At 41.1% G+C, this 25128-nt stretch overlaps 1 protein-coding gene across 1 annotated transcript; it reads right to left on the reverse strand.

The window, feature by feature from the left end:
- Positions 1-12994: 12994 nt before the first annotated feature.
- LOC105702233 (protein transport protein Sec24A) lies at positions 12995-25106 on the reverse strand. The gene is made up of 20 exons (XM_012429634.2): positions 24926-25106; positions 23718-23885; positions 23103-23211; positions 22576-22776; positions 21886-22360; positions 21169-21585; positions 19982-20143; positions 19689-19804; positions 19477-19579; positions 19251-19377; positions 19061-19170; positions 18690-18921; positions 18422-18579; positions 17917-18142; positions 17226-17555; positions 16731-16841; positions 16350-16522; positions 15641-15976; positions 15204-15307; positions 12995-14697 (listed from the first exon to the last, which is right to left on the reverse strand). The coding sequence occupies exons 2-20, from the start codon at positions 23863-23865 to the stop codon at positions 14586-14588; spliced, it is 3750 nt and encodes a 1249-aa protein (XP_012285057.1). The 5' UTR covers positions 23866-23885; positions 24926-25106; the 3' UTR covers positions 12995-14585.
- Between the last annotated feature and the right edge of the window lie 22 nt (positions 25107-25128).

A 25128-nucleotide genomic window follows, 5' to 3' on the forward strand; every position in this document is an offset into this window, starting at 1 on the left:
CTATAAAAAAAAATGCTGCGTTTCAGGAACCAAGAAATACTGAAATTCAAAAGATTACGATATTTCACTCCGTTTATGGCGGTGTATTGCATTCTGACAATTTCACTGATTTCATAGAAATTAAAGGCAACATCATTTTCGACGGGGTTTAATCTAAATAAATCGAATCAGCGGCTCATGCCGCTAATTGCAATTCACTCAAATGCAATTTAGCCCGTTTCTACCGAACCGTAGAAATCCGATTCCCTTTTATTCGAGTTTAGATAACTAATTGAATTTCAATCTGCGATCCGACCTAATTAATATTTAACGTATGACGGACGATTGTAAAACATTAAAAAAATACATTCCACATCAACATTAATAAAAGGAACAGTTAAAAGGTAATGTGAAACCTCGAGTATCAATTACGCGTTTATCAGGTTTTTAAAGATCGAGTAATCCTGCCGAAATACCGACTAAAAATGATTCAAAGTTCAAACTCTAAGTCGACACTCCACCCATTGATTACAAGAACTTGAAGAATCTCATTACGAAGAAAGTACTTTAGTAAGGAATATTTAGATTAATATTAAGAAATTAATCTCGCCTAGAAAGTACATTTTTAGCTCAAAGTATTCGTCTTGAGATGCCTTCAAAATTCAAAATCGCCTTCTCGGAGGCGACACATCATCCCTTGATTGTGATAAGAACTAAAGAACTCATGGTGAAGAAATTACTTTATCAAAGAATATTTAGATTAATATTAAGAATAAAATCTCGCCTAGAAAGTACATTTGTAACTCAAAGTATTCGTCTTGAAACGCCTTCAAAGTTTAAAACCGCCTCTTCGGAGGCGACACTTCATCCCTTGATTATGATAAGAACTGAAGAACTCATGGTGATAAAGTTATTAGTAAGAAATATTTCGATTAGTATTAATAAACAAATCTCGCCTAGAAAGTAGATTTTAGCTCAGTATACTCGACTTGAGACGCCTCCAAACCGCCTCTTTGGAGGCGACACTTCATCCCTTGATTATGATAAGAACTGAAGAACTCATGGTGATAAAGTTATTAGCAAGAAATATTTCGATTAGTATTAAGAAACAAATCTCGCCTAGAAAGTAGATTTTAGCTCAGTATACTCGACTTGAGACGCCTTCAAAGCCCAAACTCGCCCCCTTAATCTTCGTCTACCGAGGCCTCGTTTATGATAAGAACTTGAAGGACTCTCACGACGAAGTAACGAGCAGCCCTTATCGTCGAACCCTGACCGTCTCTCTCTCCGGCGATGAATATCTTGACGAGTCTGGGAGCGGGCAGGTGGGCAGGGGGTGGTCCACCCTTCACCACCCCCGCGATCAGCTCCACTTCGAGGTTCATCCCTGGATTCCCACGGGAGGCTTTCCTCCCCGAGGTCGATGACGAAAGGCAAGCCCGGCCGACGCGAAGTCGTCCTCTCCTCGGGGGTGCGACCTGATCCGGGATCGACCTCGGTCCCAGCGCGAGGCTCCCCTACGTCAGGTCCATCGTCGTCTAGGTCGACCCTCCGCGATACCAGGATGGACCAAGGCCAGCTTCGAGACTCCTTCGGACGGCGACTCCTGGTTAAAGGGTTGAGCGAGTCATTTCAGAATTGGATCCAGGAAAATCATTGGAAATTCAGCAAAAGAAACTAGGACTTCGTCCTGGATCAAGGCCAACTTCGAGACTCTTCTGAAAATTAGGCTGATTAAATGGTGAAGAAATGAATTTCAAATTTGAGTCTAGGAAAATCATTGGGAATACCAAAAACAAATTAGGGCTTCGTCCTGGACCAAAGCCAACTTCGAGACTCTTCTGAAAATTAGGCTGATTAAATGGTGAAGAAATGAATTTCAAATTTGAGTCCAGGAAAATCAATGGAAATTAAAAAAAAAAAATTAGGACTTCGTCCTGGACCAAGGCCATCTTCGAGACTCTTCTGAAACGTGGACTGCTGATTAATGGTAAAGAAATGAATTTCAAATTTCAGTCCAGGAAAATCATTAGGAATTCAAAATAAAAAATTAGGACTTCGTCCTGGACCAAGGCCAACTTCCAGACTCCTTCGGACGGCAACTGCTGGTTAAAGGGTTGAGCGAGTCATTTCAGAATTGGATCCAGGAAAATCAATCGAAATTCCTAAAAAAAACTAAGCCTGTCCTGGATCAAGACAACTTTCGAGACTCTTCTGAAACATAGACTGCTGGTTAAGGCAATATGAAATTGGTGTCAAAAAGGTCTCATTTATGAAACTTTTCTCCGACCTAAGTGTATCGAATTGTTTCAAATATTAGGTCCTGACCCCCATGAAGTTTCAATTTTTCTTAAATTCATTTACGTTTTCAAAATTTTTCATAAAAAAATGAAACTTCATGAGCATCGTTCCTTATAGCCTACATATTCATATCGTAAAGTTTGAAACAATTTAATATACCCAATTCAGAGAAAAGTTTCATGAACGATTGACCCCTCAGATGCCACTTTCACATCCCCTTAAACGGTCGAAAAGTGAATTTTCAAATTTCACATCCCCTTAAACGGTCAAAAAGTGAATTTTCAAATTTAGGTCCAGGAAAATCATTGAAAATTCCTAAGAAAAAAATTAAGACTATCTTGCTCGATTTTTGATAGATAGAGATCAACGTCGAGACTTTTTTCGCAACAGCAACTTCCGGTTAAAGGAAACGAAATACTTGGAGTTTGTTCAGACATTTGCCTAATTTTGAGTTTATATCCCCTTTATAGAGTTTAATCGCCTCTTAGGCAGATTTTCGATAACTAGCGGATTTCCTGATCTTATCGAGGTCCCCTAAGTAACTCTTGAACTTCGCGTCACTATCGGGTTCTTGGATCAACCCTAATCTATCAGGGGAACTTATCGGAAACGACAAGTCAAGTGTTTTTGTAATTCAATGTCCCGTTTCATTATACGGTAGAATAAACACCTGAACTCCGTTTAAACGAGGGTGATCGAATAGGGGAAAACGACTAATCTGTCGTTAATTAAACCGAGTGACGAAACGAATCGAATCTCTAATAGAATTACGTTGCCAATAGACTGCAGCGAGTCGAGACATTTAATCGCCGCAAAATACTTTGATTACATGACAGCTTACATGCCGTACCATAAAAAGTTTCGCATGAGAAACATCATTAATAATCGTCCTCTGCTCCTATTATGGACGATTTAATTTTAAAACGTGGCAATTTGAAATATAAATCATATAAGTGCACATGTACACATGACGACTTTTACGTTACAATGTCAATTAATAATGATGTCCTCATTGCTGACTGACATTTACGTTGCAATGTCAATTAATAATGATGTCCTGATGTTCTAAATAGTCGTACAATTGTCCTGACAATTTCGTTTCTCATATTAGAGCCTTCAATAATTGTATATCGATCAAAATATGAGAGCCCGACGGCATTTTGGTTCTGATCTGGGCTAAGTTAAAGAACTTTTATTGAAAATTCAAATTTTTAAAGTGTCAGGATAATTCCTAGGTGCTCATGAGTCATATGCGAAAGTTTCGGACGGTTCGGTTCAGTACTCTTATAAAAAAGTGTCTTATTCGGATCGACTGATTTGAGAGGGGGTTTCACTTCACCTTAATCGGCGCAAGGTACTTCGTTACAATTTCGTCGTTGGAGTTGACCCACTCCTACGATATAAATAATTGCAGATATAAAACTCCATCACTAATCTCCACCTGGGTGGCCCGGGTGACCCGGGTCGATCGCAAAAACCACACCACTCCCAACCCCACCTAACCTCGTCGAGTTCTACGTCGGATCCATTTCCGCCGAGGTCGAGCCCAAACTCCGCTACAAACCCCGGAACCCTTTTTTCCCCGGATTTTCAATGCCCTCGGAACTGGAGCATTTTCTCCGAGCTCTCAGGGTAAATTATCTTGCGTTGCTGTTACTAAGTCGAGTTGGTATGCGTCGTCACGTTTGGACGCCATGTACGCATCACGTTTCGGTTCTATTAATCTGATGATAACTTCTATTTCGATCCTTTAACTCCCCTCGATAACAAAAACATTTTTTGAGGTTATTTCCCTGCCATTGTTAAGAAAAAATACCACATTTACACCTAACCTCACGAGATGAACAAAGATTCATCTTAACAAGAGATTCAGGGTGGGGAACAATTTTCCACGGATGCTTTCAACCCTTGTTTCATTATTCTGTTAAAAAAAAGGTACATATTCATTATCACGGAATTACCTGTTGAGTCACGGTCGCTATTGTATCGTTCCGTAAGTACAAAACAACGAATTTGTAAAGGTTCAAAAATGTACTTCTTGGAACGAAACAGACTACGTGTTGATTAATATAACATATTCCCCGACATGGTTGACCACTTCTTATTGTCTTCCTATTTCGTGTAAACATGTAACAATCCTCAAAGGAAATCCACTGCAAATAGAATTCTCCGCGAACTCACGGAAGAACCCAATGTCGAACCATCTTACAGGTACGATATTGTTTAAATAACAACCCCAACATGTTGTGTAGGTAACGTGCAGACGTGAAACCATAAACCTGATTATTACTCCTCCTCGCAAACGAGCCGACAAGAACAATTCCTTCCAAGAAACAAGACACGCCGGAAGATAACCCCGGAAACACGAGGAACAGCCCTTAACGACGTCCGTCGATAACGAGTAGCCATTACGCCCTTAAGAAAAGTGGCGCCCGCGGCGCAGATCCTTCAGTGGATCCTTCCACTACATCAGCCTGTAGACCCCCCAGCAATGGGATCCCAATTCCCCACTTCCTCCCGATAATCGGTTTCCCGCTCGCAACGGGAAAAGACTCGATCGATTCCCTCGGGAGCAGGCTCGAGGGGGTTCCCTTGGATCGATCTTCGCGGTCGCGACCCCTAGGCGTCGCTGCACCCTGACCAAGTAACCTCGCCCCACATCGAGCCTCCCTACGAGGGGAATCCAGGTCAAGAGAGGTTCGATCGCGACATCGAGCGAGGGGAGCGCCATCTTGCCCGACCCTGCTCGACTCGGGCCGCGTACATACATACCCCTGCTTTTCCTTTCGCTCGATACCAGCGGGAAACGCCCCGGGAATACCTACCTCCGGCTCCGCTGCCCTCGCGAGGAGGTCCGCTCCCCGCGACGCCGGGTCACGGAATGACGGAATCGATGCAGGGCGCCCCTTTTATACCCGCCTGCCCAACCCGCGCCGCCCGGCCTCAGGGCCGTTAAACTTCTTCGGTCGCATGTCACCGGTTGGAGGGTGCTTTTCTTTTCCTTTTTATTTTTTTCCTTTCTTTTTCTTTCTATTTCTTCTAAGCGAACAACTCTACCCTGGAAAGACTACTAACGATTCTTGGCCTTTATTCGAGATTTTATCTTCTACTAGCCAGTTACACCAACAACTTCGGTATCGCTATTTCAGATTAGCTAATCCGTGACGAATGTTTAAGGGTAATTATAGGGTATCAACCTACCCAATAAATATTCAACAAGGATTAAGTAATATCAGGTGATGGGCGAACATCATACGTGTTTAGATATCTGTTGCTCTTTGATTGCTAGAATAATTACTAGTTTGTTACACTATCACGCGTTAATTCGGGCACTGTTTTTAATCTTGATTAGAGTGTAATCGAAGGAAGTTGACTAATTCGTTAACCATGATTTCTTAGTCCTCTGGTAGTTCTAGTCAGAATTGGCGAAAACTTTAATATCTTGATGCGTGATTAGTTAATCCTGGGTTAAGTAACGGTAGATTTGCTAATCTCGGCTGGTCGAGTTCTTCTACAGCGTCCTAAATATGAATGGATTGCGATTTGAAGTCTGAACGGTTTAATGCTTTCTCGATCAAAACTTGATTCAACGTACAAATTTAATGACGATGGTAATTAAAGATATGAAGCATACGCTTATTGTTTATCACTGATCCGATTATACCGCAGCATAATTAAATTGTCAGAGTTTGGCACCTTGTTAAAGTGCAAAGTTTGCATTACATAACAATAGATCGGAACTATGAAATTGAGAAAAGGACATTTCATGACGTTATATACGCATTTTTTATTGCAAATTACTACTCCATGGAAAATATTTACGTACAGCAATTACGTTGCAGGAAATTATTGCAGAGATGAAGTTGAATGTTATATAGAGAACTTTTTTGTGCCCGAAGAATAATAGAAGACATTTTATAGGACAATTCAAACTTCTGTAAAGCGATACCATTAACATAGCCATTACTTTCTTTTTATGCACTCCGAGAGAGCAATCCGCTCTTAAACTTTTATTGCCGATATGAATAACTGACGAATTAAATAATCTACTGCATCACATTTGAAACCACGTGTACTGATATTAAACGCAACATTTGATACAATTGTGATGTTGGCGCGAGGCTCTACAACATCCTTTGAAGAAGACATTGCCCTAAACCGGCAACTAATTGTTCATAAATTAGTCCATGTGACATTTCAATCACTGTTACGAACTTTCCGGCCTGAATAGTGACAACAATTCTATTGACAAATTCCATCGAGCAAGCCAACTGTAGAGTGAAACTCTACCAAACTTCTAAATAGACCCCACAAGCAAACACAGTTAATTATCACTTATGCGATACAATTAAGAATTGTTCCCCTGATATCAAAAGTCATTATCGTGCTAAATGATTTTGGCGCGAGACTCTGCCGAGTGTATTTTCGAAACGCGGTTAGCTATTTAGCTAATTAATTAATTATTACTTATACGACACAATTAAGAATTATTCCGTTGATATCAAAAGTCATTATCGTGCTAAATGATTTTGGCGCAAGACTCTGCCGAGTGTTTTTCGAAATGCGGTTAGCTATTTAGCTAGTTAATTAATTATTGCTTATACGATACAATTAAAAATTATTCCGTTGATATCAAAAGTCAATATCGTGCTAAATGATTTTGGCGCAAGACTCTGCCGAGAGTATTTTCGAAACGCGGTTAGCTATTTAGCTAGTTAGTTAATTATTACTTATGCGATACAATTAAGAATTGTTCCGTTGATATCAAAAGTCATTATCGTGCTAAATGATTTTGGCGCAAGACTCTGCCGAGTGTATTTTCGAAACGCGTTAGCTATTTAGTTAGTTAGTTAATTATTGCTTATGCGATATAATTAAGAATATTTCCGTTGATATCAAAGATCATTATCGTGCTAAATGATTTTGGCGCGAGACTCTGCCGAATGTATTTTCGAAACGCGGTTAGCTATTTAGCTAGTTAGTTAATTATTACTTATGCGATACAATTAAGAATTGTTCCGTTGATATCAAAAGTCATTATCGTGCTAAATGATTTTGGCGCAAGACTCTGCCGAGTGTCTTTTCGAAACGCGTTAGCTATTTAGTTAGTTAGTTAATTATTACTTATGCGATACAATTAAGAATTGTTCCGTTGATATCAAAGTCAATATCGTGCTAAATGATTTTGGCGCGAGACTCTACCGAGTGTATTTTCGAAACGCGGTTAGCTATACCAACATTGATTGCAATTTTGTTTTCTTTGCCTCGAGCAACATAAATGCTGCGCAGATCATAATTGAATTGCCAGTTTAATCGCATCCCATTATAATTATACCGCCAGAGGAAAATCGATGAAATAATGAATTAGTTCCTGAAAAGGCGGAAAACGTGTCCGAGAAGTGCAATACAAGTGAAATAACAAAAGAAGCGTCACGATAATTAATTCATAAACTGGAATTCTGTGCCCTAAATACGAGTACTATTTTATCAACTGACTCTGATGAGCAATTTCAATTTTAATCGTCACTCTACAGTTCNTTATAAATTAGGAATATTCAGTTTTGTCATTTATACAAATATACATTTCGAAATTCACTGGACCGATTTTAATCAAACTTCCATAGACATGTTCTTTCCGACCTTGCAAAAGACCATAGACATTCTCTCAGTACTCAATTACGTCAAAAAGCGTAATAACGACGAAAAATGTCAATTAATTCCATCGTACCGCGGACAATTGACGTTCCCTTCTTTCGCGTAAAGAAAAGGACATACAATTAGCATTACTACCCTCTGATACCAAAACGTCAATAAGTATTAACCCGGAAGTAATTTTGCAATAAAATATTATTCAGTACCTCTGCAATCCAAATTATAAAAGAACAAGATATGAAACGGCTTAACCCCTCGTTAAGTAACATTCACCGATGTGATATTGGCGCAGGAGTCTACCGCATTCGGTGATACTCATATGACGCCATTATTTGTCATTGATTAACCAGACTACAGCGCGTACTTTGTCATTGTTATAATTTGAATGTACTCGATCAAGCAGCCCCTTTATCCTCCCCTATAAACGAATTCCATTGTTCAATATGAGAATGGCGCGAGGCTCTACCGAAACGTTTCTCCCCGTCTACATCTACACCTCCAACAAGCATTGTTACCTTTCCCACCGACAACATACCTTTTACATCGCAATTACAAACTCTACACCCGAAGTTAAGGCCACCCTAAATCAACCTCTCTAACTTCACGACACGACATTGGCGCGAAACTCTGCCCAATAATTCGTAACCTGCCAAACTCGATCAGAAACACCCACAACTAATAAACCGAACAGAAAAACCTCACCTCATAGTATACTAAAAAAAAACTAGTGCACCAAACCCCGTATCATAATAATCTTGGCGCAGGACTCTACCGGGATTTTACGTATTACCGAATTCCCATGTTCATTTAAACGATAGATGAGCCTGCAGGAAGTATTGCCAATTGCCTGGAGCAGTCGCAACAAGTCCTTCCCGCGGTGTGCTATTGGCGCGCACCTCTACCGAGCCCCCTCGGCACAATAGCCGTTCGCTATATCGCCGCGATCGATTACGCATTTTCTCGTCATCCCATCAATCTTATCTTTGTCGTGAGTGGTTCACGATGTGGTCTTGGCACGGGACTCTACCTTGCCCGCGGTTCCCATTAGCCGGATCAACATAAATATTTATCTTTTCAGACGGACAATTCCGCTGGAGCGATCCCTCGGGCGGCGGAGCCAGGGGAAAGTGTTCCAGCGCGTGCTTGGCGCGTGCGCTCTACCGAGGGCGCGAGACTCACCGGAACGCTATCGAGTCGAGTCGCTCCCACGGCGACGGTGTTGCGACTGATAACGAAGTCAAAGGGGGCCGACAGGGCCGCCCGGGCGCCGGCGCTCTGGCAGCGCCGCGACGCACCGAGGCGCCGCGGCGCCGCGGCGCTCGGTGTGACGTTTCGCGAATCTAGAGGGACTAAATGATACAGGCACAACGGAACAATTTAATCATACCTAAATGCATATATGTGCCCATAATTATGAAAGTGGTCTAAATCAAAATTGAAAAAAAAAATGAGTTTATCAGTTATTTCACGCCACATTATTTTAAACTAAATTAATTCAATGTAATTTCGAAACAAAAAATATATGACTTAGACCACTTTCATAATTATGGGCACATATATATAACATAACCCTTAAGGTGATATGAAAGTGTGATGTATACATAACAAAAAGTGAAAATATTTAAATCACTTTTCTACAAACTGGGTGCACCGAATTATCTGAAACTTTAACACGTGATTATGGAGGCGACAAGGAAGAACGCGCTGCCCGTGAAATTTCATTTTTCAACAAAACAATACCTTTCTTGATTCTTCTCCGAGATAAGTAGGAAATTTTTGTTGAAAAAAGAAATTTCATGAGCAGCGAGTTTTTTCTTAGAGCCTCCATAATCACGTGTTGAAGTTTTAGATAATTTGGTGCACTAAGTATGCAGAAAAGTTTTATAAATATTTTCACTTTTTGGTATGGATATATCATACTTTCATATCACCTTAAGGGGATGTCAAAGTGACGTCAAAGAGGTCTCGTTTATCAAACTTTTCTCCAAATTGGGTTTACCAAATCATTTCAAACATTACGACATGAATATAGAGGCTATTTAGAAGTTCCTGGCACCCATGAAATTTCAATTTTAAGAAAATTTATTTACAGATATTTTTTCATTTTTTTTTTATATAAAAAATGAAATTTTGCGAGTTTCCGAGCCTACCATATTCACGTTCTAAAGTTTGAAACGATTCGTTACACTCAGTTCGGAGTAAAGTTTCATGAACGATTAACTTCTCAGATGCCACTTTCACTTCACCTTAAGGCGTAATGAAAGCAGTATCTGAGAGATCAATCGTTCATGACACTTTTCAAGGAACTGTGTTAACCAAATAGTTTTATACTTTACAACATGACCATGGAGCCTATAAAGAAGACCCTGACTCTCATGAAATATTATATTATATAACAAATTTTAGAAAAATCCATGAACAATTTTTTAAGAATCTGAAATTTCATGAGTTTCAGGACATTCCTTGTACCCTCTATATTTATGTTGTCAAGTTTTAATCGATTCGGTACACCCAGTTTGGGGGAAAGTTTCATGAACAAGAACTCTTCGACGCCTCCTTAAGGCGACATGAAAGTGGCATCTGAGAAGCATCAATCATTTATGGCACTTTCCTCCTAACTGAGTGTACCGAATCGCTTAAAACTTTACAACATGAATCTAGAGGCTATAAGGAAGGTCCCTCCACCCATTAAATTTCAATTTTCATAAAAAAACTGTAAAAGTATCTATAAACAAATTTTCAAAAAATTCTAACCGCTGAGTGGAAGGACTTTCCTTAAAGCCTCCACATCCGCTTAGCATAGTTTTCACCGATTCGGTACATCTAGTTTTAAAAAATAATTTCACGACCGAGACCTCCCAAAGCCAACATCTGAATATTCAAAAGATTCCCAGAAAATTCGACACCTCGACAAAGGGGAATTTCCATCGAAAACGACGAAAGTTCGAGACGCGATACCAAAAGTAGTCCAACTACTCATTCATCCCATATATTGCAAGTAACGTACATAGCTCAATAATATAGTAATAACTAGTAACAATCGATAATAGTCGACAAATGATAATAAAACACACGGGAATGGCGATCGGCCATCTTGTTCTTCGATCATCTCTCGTAGGAATTAAACAAGGAACCCCGAGGTCCTCGTTTCACTATTAAACATTGTCGCATTACTCGCGCACTCTTTACACTACTCCCACCAGCGACGTGTTTACATACATACATACATACATACACACATGCATACCTACATATTGGTGTCGCCCTCGCGCGGTCATCCCCGGAAAAAAAGCGAAACGACCCGCGACGAGGTGCGCTCTACATTATTTTTCTTTATTTTCCTCCCCCAGCCTACCGCTTAATTCGTAAATAATATTTATGTTACAATTCTCGCGCTGCGACGTTCGACGTCGTAGAAAAGAGATTGCGGCTCGTTTACGACGTTGCGAGAGACCAAACGTCGCCATTAAGATTTACAAACGGACGATTTCCTGGACTTAAGGGGATGTGAAAAAGTGGCATCCGAAAGGTCATTCATGAAACTCTTCTACGAACTGAGTGTACCGAGTCCTTTCAAACATTACAACATAAATGTAGAGACTATAAGGAAGGTCCTGAAACCCATGAAGTTTAATTTATTATTAAAAAATATTGGAAATACCTATAAAGAAATTTTTAAGCAATTGAAATTTCATGAGTGTCAGGACCTTCCTTATAGCCTTTGTATTCACATTGTGAAGTTCGAAACGATTCGGTACACCCAGTCCGGAGGAAAGTTTCACATGGAAAACCTCTTCGACGCCGCTTTCACATCCCCTTAAGGCGATATGAAAGTGGCAGCGGACAATCGTTAATCCGAACTTTTCTACAAACTGGGTGTACCGAATTTTATGAAATTTCACCACGTGAATATGAAGGCCCTAGGGAAGGTCTCGACAGCCATGAAATTTCATCAATGCAAAGTTAAGAGATTAAATTTATAAACAAATCTTGAAAAAGATAAAATGAAATTTCATGGATAGAGGAAACTTCCTCAGGACCTCCATTATGTTCAGATTTCAAACGATTAGGTACGCCCAATTCAGTGGAAGGTTTCATAAACGAGACCCCTAATTCCACTTTCATACCGCCTTAAGGTGGCTACACAATTAACGGCCGCTACAAAGGTTCATGATTCGCGATTCGAGGGACGTTAAGGCTGACAATCGGTTTACACCGATCACTCGGTACTCATTCTAAATCCAGAGAGGTTCATTAAATCCGAATTTAACTGTTCATTTGAATCGGAATGATCTGAACATCTGAGATAAAGCTATTCAACAGTACTGTTGGATTAATTTCATTACACTTGGATAAGAGAATCTTCTAGACAAATTCTTCTCCATTAAGCAACAAAATTAACCTACAAAATAATTACAACAAAGACCCATAACAGACCTTAATATATTGTACTTAACTTAGTTGCTTAATGAAGAAAGGTCTAATGTTAACTCGTCCAAGTGTAAAAAGGAATTGACTGGACGACCCAATAATTAACAGTACCATTTATTCTAATTTCCGAATATTCGCTCTTAATCGGGTCCGAGTAAATAATTGCAGACCAAAGTTTCAGACAATTTATTTAACTACGCGATAGTGAAACTTTAATTCCCGGGTTAGTGTTAACAAGGCCTTGGCCTTTCGCAACATCTTAAATATCGCGAACAGCTTTTTCTCTGGCGCCTCTCCTGGCAGTTCCGGATTAGCGTGGTCGCCCTTCGTATGAACGAGATTATCTCGGTACCGTTCCCTTATATTTGAAAAGTACGCCCACAGTCATTGAATTCTCCCCCCAAAAATAATGACGAAAGAAACCCCCGCTCGCTGTTCCAGACCCTGGTAAAAGCTTTCGTGTATCCAAAGAATTCATAAGTCTCCATAGAAACCCTGAAGGATACGTACGTTCGATGCTCGACAAATAGTACGTTAGCCACCAGGTGGCGGCGCTGTAATCATCTCTCCATCTCTCTTAACCTTATGGCGATATATAGCGATTGCATTCTTTATTTATCTTACCCCGTACGTGAGATATCGTTGGCTAACACATGCGATCTCTCTTTTACCCCCACTTCCGGTTTGTTAGCCAACTTTTAGGGCATCAAGCGCTAACATAGGATCTGGGCTTCTATGGGACTTCTGAATTCTTTGGTGTATCTTAAGGCCACGGTAGAGCCAGGTCGGCCATCTTGGATTGCGAAGTCAGAGCAGAATTTCCTCCACTTGAAATTTAAACAGGCAGAATCAAAGACTGCTTCGTACACTACAGTCCAAACTCGCACCTCACTTTTGGCGTTAAAAGACATTTTTAGCCACTTAAAGGGTACAGATAAAAGACGTCTATTAACACTAATGAGTCACGAGTAAGGACCTATTGGACTGTCGAATGTCTTTACACTTGGACGAGTCAACGTCAGAGCAATTATTATCTATTAAGCCACAGAATTGATTTACACAACACAGCCTAGACTTAAATTAATACTGTCGCTTAGTTAAGAGATATTCTTCTTAAGTTATCCCATCCAAGTGTAAAGAAATTAATACACCTGCGACACAATAAACGGCGCTTGCTGCGGAACACTCGTCCTTATAATTGATTCTCTTCCAGGTTTTCGATGCAACTCGTGAAAGACTATTTCTGAACCGGAACACAAACGTCGTACAGAGCTAAACGTCGAGCAAGATCTGAACACCACTCTTCACGGTAGACCATGTAACAATGGAATTGCACAGCGAGCTAAAATAACAGAGACATAATCGACATGCAAGGCAAGCAAATGTGTCGCAGGATAGAAAACAATCGCAATTTTTTCGTCCCTGTGTCGACGGACTTCACCACGGCGCAGATTTTCAGGAGCAATGTGACACGATAACACGTCGGATCATGGCGTTATCGTCTTAGTAAAAAATAGTCTACTCGACGACAGCCGGACATAGATTTTGTGAAGCTGTTAGTACGATAACGCGTCGGACGATGGCGTTGTCATCGTCCTAATGAAAAATAGTCTACACAGGATTTTGAAGAGCAATGAGCACGATAACGCATCGGATTATGGCGTTATCATCGTCTTAATGAAGAATAGTCTACTCGACGACAGCCGGGCACAGATTTTGAGGAGCAATGAACACGATAACGTATCGAATTAGTGTTACCGACGTCCTAATGAAAAATGATCTACACAGATTTTGAGGAGCAATGAGTACAACGCATCGAATCACGGTATTACCGACGTCCCAATGAAAAATGGTCTACACAGATTTTGGGAGCCATGAGCACGACAAGTCGAATCGTGGCGTTATCATCGTCCTAATGTAATCTACTCGACGACAGCCGAAGGCACGGCCAGGGATGCGCGTTCGCTGAATCGTTCCTGTAGACGACGTCCTGTTCGCGTAGATTTCTTCCAGCTTTTCATCCAAACAGCATTATGATACGCCCACGGTACTAGTTCGTTCTTGCGAAGACTACCAACGATAACAACGAGCCGCTCGAAAACGGCCAATCCCGAAGGTGCACCATAAATGCCGGGAAAAGGTGGCCGCAATGTGTCTTCGCGTTCCTCTTCCTAATTTCTCGACCTCCTGGACGCTCTGTGGCACGTTTCTAGGCGCCTCCGCTACTTGATCTGCGACTTCAAGTGCTGCAGAAACTCATAGTAGCTTAAAGCAGACTCGATTCGATCCTCGATTAAGCGCTCCGTAAACTGTGTCTTAAAATGACTGTCTTCCCTGGAATTAGATAAAAAAGAAACGTTCAATTACTATCACCTTCATACTAAATTAAAGCACAAATTCCTGTTCTTCCACTTCTTTTGTCTACGATTTGAACAAAAAAAGTCACAGGAACTTATGCCTCAACATTATACCTAGAACGCCACCGCCGAATATTCTCAACGGGAACGCGACGAACTAAATGAAAGCTAATGACAATACACGCTGGATGGTCTTCAGGTTGCCGAATTTCATTTTGTACTATTATAGACAGTTTCATGTTATTCTAAGGAAAGCTAGGATGAGTAAATGATTATAGAAGTGGTCTGAATGAAGAATCTAAATCTAAAAAATCGGATCAGTGAATTTATCACATGTTCTGTTTCCGCAGCCACTTAGACTAGAATAATGTCCAGTCAGTAACAAAGAAACAATTACTCAGGCCACTTTCATAATCATCCGCAAAGAAATAAGTGTACGTATGCGTCGCGACGTAACGTGACGTCCTTGTGAGGTAACTTTACCTTATAATCTGTAAAGAGGCGTAGTATGGTTTCTCTTCCTGGATGCTGAACACGAAATTACGCAGTCTCTCGCTTTCGACGGTATCCAAAACAGGCAGTTCGTACTAAGACAGGGAAAGTCATAAATTAGAAGGTCAATTACCCTCGTGGTACTTCCGCGTGTTAAGGTATTATGAAAGTGTTATCATATATTATAAAAACAAGTATTATCCACGGATCAAGCCAACATTCTCTTCCAATCGTTCATAAAAGTATCTCCTATATTTTCCCATCTGACTCTGTAATATTCGATTAGCATAGTATTCTAAATTGTTCGAGCTAACTTCGTTCTCTCTTCATTTTCGATTCCAACTTTACTTTAAAAAAAAATAAAATTGTCTTTTTTGAGGAGAGTTTCGCTTCACCTTAAAGATGAGGAATTTTTTGAGAAATCTTACGCTCTCTTCGGGTATCGACGCGAAGGCTGGCACGCCCAACACGTTGGTACAAAACATCGGATGAATATTCTTGCCGACGTAGAGGAATATTTTGTCCCCAGTGTCCATGATAAAGGCGCCTCTCGAGTCGAGCTTCTCAGCGGACAAGTGTAATCTAGGCGGTTGGGGACAGGCCTTGCCGTCGACGTCTTTCGGGTTCTGATCATCCAGAGCATGCACCGGGTACAAATCTGGATATATCATCTGAATAAGCTGCGGTAAGGGCAGGGTCTTCAGTTGGCACATTGCGAACACTCTGTCGTCCAGTCGCGTGCTCGTGCCTGACCTGAATGCAACCTACAAGAGAAACACGAAGAAACAAATCCTTAGAAAATAGAAAATCCCGCCATTACTTTCTCTTCCGATTGAAAGGATTTATGGATTGTGAAATGCGTCTCAAAGTGAACAAGAAAGAGAATTAAAAAACACGGTAAATATTTCCTTACGAAGCTATTTTACGTTTTGAGAAAAATTTCAGGGGAAAAAAAAAATAGGAATTAAAATGCTTGAAAATGCCGGACTTGGAAATTCGCCAAAATCACAAACAAATTGATCAGCCTCATAAGCTGATTTTTTTTTCCACGATATTCCATTCCCTTTGGAATTCACTTTGACAGAAACGCATTTAACTACCTAACTCCCTTAAACGGTATTTAAATATTGGACTCACGCATTTCAGAAGAGCAACGATATAGAGGGGTAATAGTTTCAAATTTCCCGGGGCTATAAGACCACCGGATGCGATGGACTGCATGACCTTGTAAGAGGTCAACACATCGATCGCCACGTTGATGAGCGCATCCCTCGCGTCGGGCAGCGACGACTGTTGTGATCTATCCACCGCTGTTTGGAATAAAAAATCGTTAACATACATTTTAAGGTAATTTCCCTTAATCCAATACGAGTCAATACAATCAAAAGATACGCTGCAGATATGGCAGATTTGTTACCGACTAAAGTCGGCGCTCGAACGCAAAGGTTGTCGCATGTGTGCTGACTATAGTTGGCGCTCGTAACGAAAGGGTTAAACATGAGCGATCTCGTCCCTTACCCATTTTCGAAAGAAGGCCCACTATGCACTGCTGATCGGCAGAGTGCAGGATGTCGGTAAGATTCGCGACCACCGGGAGGCACAGAGTATGCACCCTGATACGTCGCTCACCTGGAAGAATAAATAAGTTTATTAATTTAAGGCATGCTATAAGAGACAAGGCGTGTCACGGCGCAGCCCTTTTGATAAGCTATCCCTAGTATACTTCCAAAAGGCCGTCATGTCTGGTAACCAACCAATGACGCTAAAAAATAATAAATGTCGGTAACGGGACGCCCCAGCTTATGTTCCCACTTGAGTATTCAAAATGGCGTTACCACCAAGAAGGGATAGATGAATTTTAATTTACCGACCGACTAATTTTCTCAGCGCCTTTCACATCATCTTAATACATATCCATAAGGCGGCGTTTTGGAAGGCGCAGAACGAGTCGAAGATACGACCTTCTGTACATCAGGTTTGGAATCAACCTTCGGATGAACCTTCAACCTTTACCTTTGCTGGACGTGTAAAGTAGGGCCGCTTGGAAACAAACGTTCTGGATGTCGGAGAGACTCTCATCGATTGAAATCTGCATGCCGAATCCTGCGTCCGGGTTTATGTTCGGCAAATTCAGCAGATCGGTGGCCCTGACGAAGAAGTTCCCGTGGAAGGTGTGAATGCTGAGTCCACGTGTTACGCGTAACCTCATAACAGCCTCGAATCCGACCTTCCTGGTAAGGTAGCGTCGCAGCATCCTCTCCAAGCTTTCCGCACACTGATGCTTGTCCGCCCGGAAGAGAGGCAAATGATATATACAACCACCGGAAAACCTGCACGTACCGGCTGCAATAAGATGGAATTAATCACCATGTAATCATATGTAATACCTTAACATTAATACATTAACACGTTGACTCCTACGCGCATTTTAGTTCACTACTATGTCACCCGAATATGGGTGGCGCGGCAGTCAACGTGTTAAGGTGTTATGAAAGTGTCCTCATATATATATACTCCGAGGGGTCAATCCTTTACGAAACATTTCTCCAAACAGGATGTACGTGAATATGGAGACCCGTGCGACTTTTATATGTTCCATGCTTTCTCAAGGTTTATAATCGAAAATAAAGAGTTTCAGGACCTGGCTCGAACTATTTAAGATACCATTTTCATAACACCTTAAGCTATTAAAGGTTGTACTTACACAAGGTAGCCAGATCACAGTACTGACTGTTGAGCAAGAACAAATCCACAGCCACTTGTTGCCCACTACAATCGAGTGCGAGGCGCTTGTAGAAATCTGTCGCTGGGTTCAGATGGGGAACATCCTTGCCAGCTCGATTATTAGGGTCTTCCCTGGGTTGCAAAGAACCCGGGCCCAAGTTAGGCAGACACGTTTGAAACACGGTTATTCGCCCACCAGTTGGTGACTAGAGAAACGAGACAATGTACTTCATCGTTACGTTTACTCCAACAAAACGGTATAACACTCGATCGCATAATTATTAAAACAAAAAGTCTTGGAAATCTCCTAAGGCACAACGATGGTGCGAATAAGTTTAAATGTATGCCAATAGAGGGAGTAAATTTTTACTTGCAACTTATTCTGACCATTTATGGTGGAAAAAAAGAGAGAGGATGGAAACGATACCCTTGCTAATTGCATGATGGAAATGAAACTTATATATAATCAATGTGAAATTAAGTACCATGAGTTTAAATGCAGCTTGCAGACCAGCACCGAGGGCACTATTCGTGTCGTGGGTACCTTGGTACTTTTGTGGCAACTGAGCCAAAAGTTCCCTTACTAATTCCTCTCTTTCCTTCAGGTTGACTATAAGATTATCCGGACAGGGAAGGAATACATCTGCAAAAGGGCACCGTTAAAACGTTACTTAAAATGGGAATTCAACGTTACCTAGATATAGAAATTTCACCATCTCAATGAGTACTATGTTGATAAAGAAATCATCTCACCATCTACGTCCAGCATGATCATTTCATGTGGTTGAGAAACGTTATCCGGCATGCTGAAAAAGTGGATAGCAGAGTCTATTGCCAAAAATCCAATTTGCGTCCTACCGTCTCCCGGCAATTTGGACAATTCTTCAGCTATCGTGTTGCAAACAATGCCAAGGTATCCACTCTCTACAGCGAGCCTTGAAATATCCAAAACGAAAAGATAGACCGCTGGTTGGGGTGGTCGAAGCTGTATAAAAGAAAAATTAAACAATGTACACTGATTACGTTTCGACAGTCCTATCAATCCAAGTTTTACGGAGTCACTTCTTTTTACAATGAATCTTAATAAGTAATACTTAAAGCCACTAAATAGTTTGAATTATTACCATATATTCACTAGGTGCTATGAATTCGATGGTACTAGTTTTAACCTCTGGTCTTCGCGAAGGATCACCATACGATTTGGTGACAGGGTCAAATTGGAATTCCTCGGGAACTGCAATTAATTAAATAATTAACAAGCACTTCAAAAGCTGCAATAGAAGCATCGTGTTAAACTACAAATCCGAAACTAACGTTCGTTCACCCTGAAGCACAGATTGCACTTCCACCTCTTCGAGTCTACGAAGTAAACAAATGGATTTATATAGGTTCTACAGGCCCGACATCTTACTATCGTGCTGCATTGAATAACGGGCAGATGCTGTAAGAACAAAAAAAGAAATATTACTATACATACATCAACAAATTACAAAAGAGAAGGAATAATCGATCTCCCTTGAAAATCGTCACCGAAACTTACGATCAAATCTTTGAACGGGTGTATTAATACTCCTAGAGGCAGTCTTGACTTTTGCAACAAGGAGTTCGTTTCAGGAAACTTTGTCAATGTGCACCTGAAAATCCTGTTTAACAGAACGTGGAAATGTTAAAGTACAGGCGTCAAAGTTAGCGATATAAGTAGCACCGTTACATTTGTGGAGTTCGAAGGAAGCGTTCCAAAAGTGAACTTACTCAGGACTGCAATTAACGCCTTCTAAGCACTCCTGAAGCAACCTGATTTTAGGAGGTTCTACTCTTCCAGGTGGCAAAACATTCCTGCAGTACAGTAAATCAACCGTCTCGACCCCCTGAAGAGACAGTAATTTTTGCTATTAAAATTAATTGCATAACCAGAAACAGTGTACTACTAAAGATAGCACATTAAAATACGCATATCATGCCAAGTGCAGTTTAGTTTTTTCCTTTGTTTCATCTTGAATCTACGATTGCAAAGTCTTTCAAATGGCCTCTAAGTTCCAGCTCACCCATAATTTGTCAAAGCCAGCTTGCGTGACATTCATATTACTAATTTGACCGCTTAGTTGATTCATGTGATCTGGATAAGTGCCGGGATACCTCCTCGCCGTTGAATCCAATGGTACGTTTGACATTTGATCGGTATACATTGAACGTGGATCCTGCGGACTCTGTGAAAGGATAATTATAACAATAAATGAAAAACAATCACAACCATCACACTCAAGGAAGTGTATGTTTAATTGTTTGCATCGCATACCAAAATCAAATGATTCTAACGCTTAAGGTGAAGTGAAATACGTCGAGGAACTTGGTTCACGTCGGTAGAGATTTTTCTGATGACCTACGTTGCCGACGTTCGTTTTTATATTGACAACTGTCGAATTATATTGAGTATTGTACTAAATGGCATACTCCATCTGTCGTTTTCATACAATAATTATAAAGAAATCGAAGTAAAACTCCAGAAATCCTCTGGATTCATGCTTTTCGAGGCCCAATTGACTGCATAGGAAGCCCCTGCGCCATCTGTGATTTCCGAATCAACTAAATTTTCACTCCGAGACCCGCCATCCGTTGGCTAAAGTACACTGGGAGACATCAATGCCCTCCCATCCTGCACAGGCGATGCCGTATCTGCAGGGGAGGCATTCATGCCCGCCAATGTACACTGGGAGACATCAATGCCCTCCCATCCTGCACAGGCGATGCCGTATCTGCAGGGGAGGCATTCATGTCCACCATTGTACTATTTATCGAGCATCGAACGTCCGTATCCTCCTAGGCTTCTATGGAGACTTCTGAATTCTTTGCCCTTAGTCGGCCATCTTGAATTACGACATCAGAAGCGAGGAAATACCTTGAAATTCCCAGCTGGTATTTTTCAAAACTACCGACACATTTCCTCAAAAACTGGCATAGGAAGAAACTAAATATTCACGGAATGTGTTAGTAGATTAATTTCTGACGCATCACGCGCCAGGAAATCGAATGCGACCAATTGTGCCGATAATTATGAAGCTGGTCTAACTAAAAAAAATATAAAAAGAAACATCATTATCCTCGCCTCATCATTATCCTCGCCTCATATCACGTGTTGCATACATGTAAATGACAATGTGAAGTTTTTCGACGAAAGAAAAAATTACTCGGGCCACCTCCACAATTACGGGCACGACTGCTAGATGGCGCTCACCGTCATTTGTCGCGGAACATTTGTTCCTGGAAATTGCCTGGGTCCCATTGTCGGCCCTGACGTAGGCGGCATCTGCGTCGGTGGCAATTGTGCAAGGTACGGGCTTTGAGGATACTTCCTTTGAGTGGTTAGAGTTTGTTGCGCAGTCGACGAATTTGGATTCTGTTCTCGGGGCGGCTCGGAGGTTGTTGGATTCGACCGAGGCCCAAATACATTTTGTTGGACGGGCGGTCGAACCTGGTATTGACTTTGCGACATGGCCTGAGCTGGAGCTTGCGATTCGGCACGAGGCATTTGATCCGATGTCGGTTGTTGCTCCGGAACTGGATACCGGTTAACATTGGGAGGATTCGGGAAAAAACCTTGCGAGTCTCTCGGTGGTCCATCTGGTACACTCCGAGGAGCCGGGAAGGCGTTCTAGAAATGAGAGTACATTATCAGAAAAATGTTCTGGATGAATCTAAAAAGAATCTTGCTTTAAAAAGGACCGCCCTTTATCGGGACCTCAAGGTGATATGAAAGAGTCATCTGTACATATCGGAGAAGTCAAAGAGTTCGCAGAGCAAGATTCCGAGACCCATGAGATCTCAATTGTTTAAAAATTCGCTTAAAGGCATTGGAAGAAAGATTGTTAATGAATAATTTAACTTGACGAGAAAGTTCAATTTCTCATTCCCTAGAGAGTAATGTTTTCGTTCAATAAAGAACATCGCTTACTTTCCCTGTTTGTAGTCCTCCGAACCGAGGTACGCGAGAGTCTGTCGATGCTTCCCCAGGCAATGGCGTAAATGTGGTTTGCGGTTGACTCCTTGGCGGTCCGTGCATTAAATTCGAGGGTGGCAAATTTTGGGGGCCTTGCATTTGATTCACATTCTGACTCGGTTGGCTTGGATTCTTCGTCAACGAAGTAGCCTGACTTAGATTGCTCGACCTATCGGCGTTGTGTGACACAGCTTGAGTGATGTTAGAGCTTACGAGTCCACTCGTTTGTTGATACCCAGTCCCAGAAGCTCCGTAACTCGTTGGTGGAAATGTTTGAACGGGTCTCGCGAGTTCTGGCTTCGAAGGGCCAACACCTGAACTTGACACGTAATTTCTGGGGCTCGCTAAAAAATCCTCTTTGCTGCCATGATTTGTATTTATCGTTGGCATGCGACTGCTGATCGTTGGAACTGGCGGGACAGTAGCTTGCCTGGAATTGGAATTACTAATTCTCATTGCTTCCCATAATTGCGATAAAACAAGCCTACGCTGTATTTCTTAAAGAACCATTTCTTAAAGAACCATTTCTTTAAAATGCTGCACCGAAGTATTTATTACTTCCTCTAAAGCAGTACTATCACGTAACTTTGATGTACGCCTTTAAAGCAAGGATTTATTTACAGAATATATAATAATTATTCGAACCTGGAATGAGGGTCTATTGGTGGTGCTCCTGGTACTATAAAACTTGGTACCGATCCAGTAACATTTGCAGAATTGATAGCCGAATCATTGGATGCACTGGTGGTTGACATTGCTGACGATCCCTGTGATTGCATTTGAGTTGTTTTTAATGCTACATTTTGATCGCTAATTCGTTGATCATCGGCAGGAGTCATCGGGGACCTGTGTAAAAGTAACAGATGGTTACATTTTCAGTTATCATTTCTTTTCACGCAGTCCAGGTGATTGTTCTATTAAAGAACAATTACCACAAACATAAAGGGTAAATGAAATTGAGAAAAGTGACAAATAGAATAAAAAGAAATCATACATATAAGTATTAACGATACTTAAAAACTGTATTCGGTAAAGGTATGCTCAGTTGTTACTAAAAAGTTGGACAAATGAGACTGTTTTGGAATACAGATTACATATCTAAAGACCCGATTCTTTAAAAAGAATAACGCTATGTTAGATGTTGATGGACAATACTAATTTTCAGACTTTACCCCGAGAGTGGCATTCCAGGTCTGTAGCGGCCATTGATGAATTGAGTTGGTGACGAGTCCCTGGAAGCTTCTCTTGATGGCTTTCTTGTTGGCTGAGACGACGATGTACCTGGAATCCACATGAATTTAATTGTACCCTATTCTCCCACTATTAAATTTACTAACTCAGACAATGAAACTTCAAATATGAAAGTCGCAAATTCAATGATATGTTTTAAACGGATCCATAAACAAGGCACTTCCAAATTACATACTATAACCATCACAGAAAATATCAACCCATCATTTTTAATTTGCCCAAATTAATATCTTACTCTTCACTATCGTCCCAACCGAAACCCCCAAAATTCTCAATTGCGTTTTATGCTGCCAATATTAAACACTATCTTGGCAACTCTTGCAAGAAAGCCTTGGCATTGAGTACAAAGAAAATTCATACTTTCTAGACATGTAACGAAGTCTGCATTCAAACGTATATCTAGTTTAATATTCCTTGTGAAATTGTCCCCTGCTTGTCAGGATCTATGAACAATAAACTATACTTTTGTTCACCTCTCATTTAAAAAGCATCCAATGTTTTGCTTTCGCTATATCTATATTGGAAATACATCTTACCAAGAGGATCGAGACGTCCTGGTTGTATCCCATTCTGAATATGTGGTGGCGGTCCTGCCTGCCCATTGACCATAGCCAGCTGACCGCTCTTTGTAGGCCCACTGGTATCGACGGGCCCTTGAAACTGGTTGCCGCTAGATCGAAGCATTTAGCTCCCTTTGGTGACGGCTGAAACAATTTTATCACATTACCGTTCCCAAATTACAAGCAAGAAAATACTTAATTCTGACAAAAATCATCCCTTTGCTCTGTAAAAAATGCAATTTCTGTGGATTTTCTGAAGAGAATGAAAAGAATCGTCAGACTCTATGATGGTACAAATACAAAGTGAAATTATAATAAGTACGTATGTATTATTATTTGGCATGAAACTGTACTGAATTTCCCGATAACAAGAAACAGCCTTGGCATGCATCTCATTGGTGCACTAAAATATGCATTATATGCATATTATGCAAGTATAATCACAGATTAACAAAAATAAATATAAAGCGATACCAGGAAAAAAAGAACTATCCTGTTTGCGCGAATACCAAACGTCATGCATAAAGTTTAAGCCTTCCATAATTAGCTAATACAAGAATCTCAAAGTTACCTCCTAATTAAAGTGACAAAGACCCCCAACAAAGCAACGATTAAACTTTACCGCTGACACTTGTTTCAAGACTTTAACTGACCGAAACATACAATAAGACATTGACGGCAAGGATCGGACGACCGCACACATTACGACTTAATACGAGTTCTGCACGATTCCCAATAAATTATTGAAATTCGTACGAGGACTTCGTGCCCATCCGCAAACCGAGCCATTATCCGTGACGCTCTAAAGTGCGATCTCCAACCTGTGGGAAAGTTTCGATTCCAAGTGACGAGATCATCGAGAAGACTTTCTCAGAAGGCCAGGGTCAAATTCCGCTTGCAAAAAGAGAGTGCAGAGATTTAAGCAGCGCAAATAAGGACAATAGGTATGTAAGAAGGACCAAACAGCGCAGCACTTAGGGTACACTTAGAGCATGCATCTGCGGGCAAGAGATTTACAGAGATTAATAAAAATATCCACGAGGAGAGCCTCTCCCGTCGGCCTGGACACACACGCGTTTACATACGCACGCGCGGCCTCAGGTCCGCAAAGTCGAAACGTCATCGAGACGTCCCCAGGCAAAAAGGTCCCCCTCATTAGAAGAGTGCAAACGATCTCGTTTTACCTCGCTCGGTCGTGTCCCTCAATTAACGTGCCCCGTCGCCTCCAGATAATGCGCTCAGGTCGCCCGCCCCTATTGTTTCACGTTCCTTAGCTCGAGCATCTCATCCCTGAAAATTCGGCCTCCCCAATTGAATCTACTACTACTCAGGAAACGAGAAACGTATTCTACGTAAACGAGTCACAACATTACGTGGCAGTCGAAAC

This window comes from Orussus abietinus, unplaced genomic scaffold, assembly GCF_000612105.2.
Source record: "Orussus abietinus isolate OABI.00-Male unplaced genomic scaffold, Oabi_2.0 scaffold217, whole genome shotgun sequence".
Classification (NCBI taxonomy): Eukaryota; Metazoa; Arthropoda; class Insecta; order Hymenoptera; family Orussidae; genus Orussus; species Orussus abietinus.

Coding starts and splice junctions, on each gene's coding strand:
- LOC105702233 (XM_012429634.2), bottom strand. CDS start 23,865: ATGCTTCGATCTAGCGGCAACCAGTTTCAAGGGCCCGTCGATACCAGT. Junction 18,143..18,421: donor AAGCTGCATTTAAACTCATG/GTACTTAATTTC, acceptor TCGTTTCTCTAG/TCACCAACTGGTGGGCGAAT. Junction 17,556..17,916: donor CTGTGATCTGGCTACCTTGT/GTAAGTACAACC, acceptor ATCTTATTGCAG/CCGGTACGTGCAGGTTTTCC.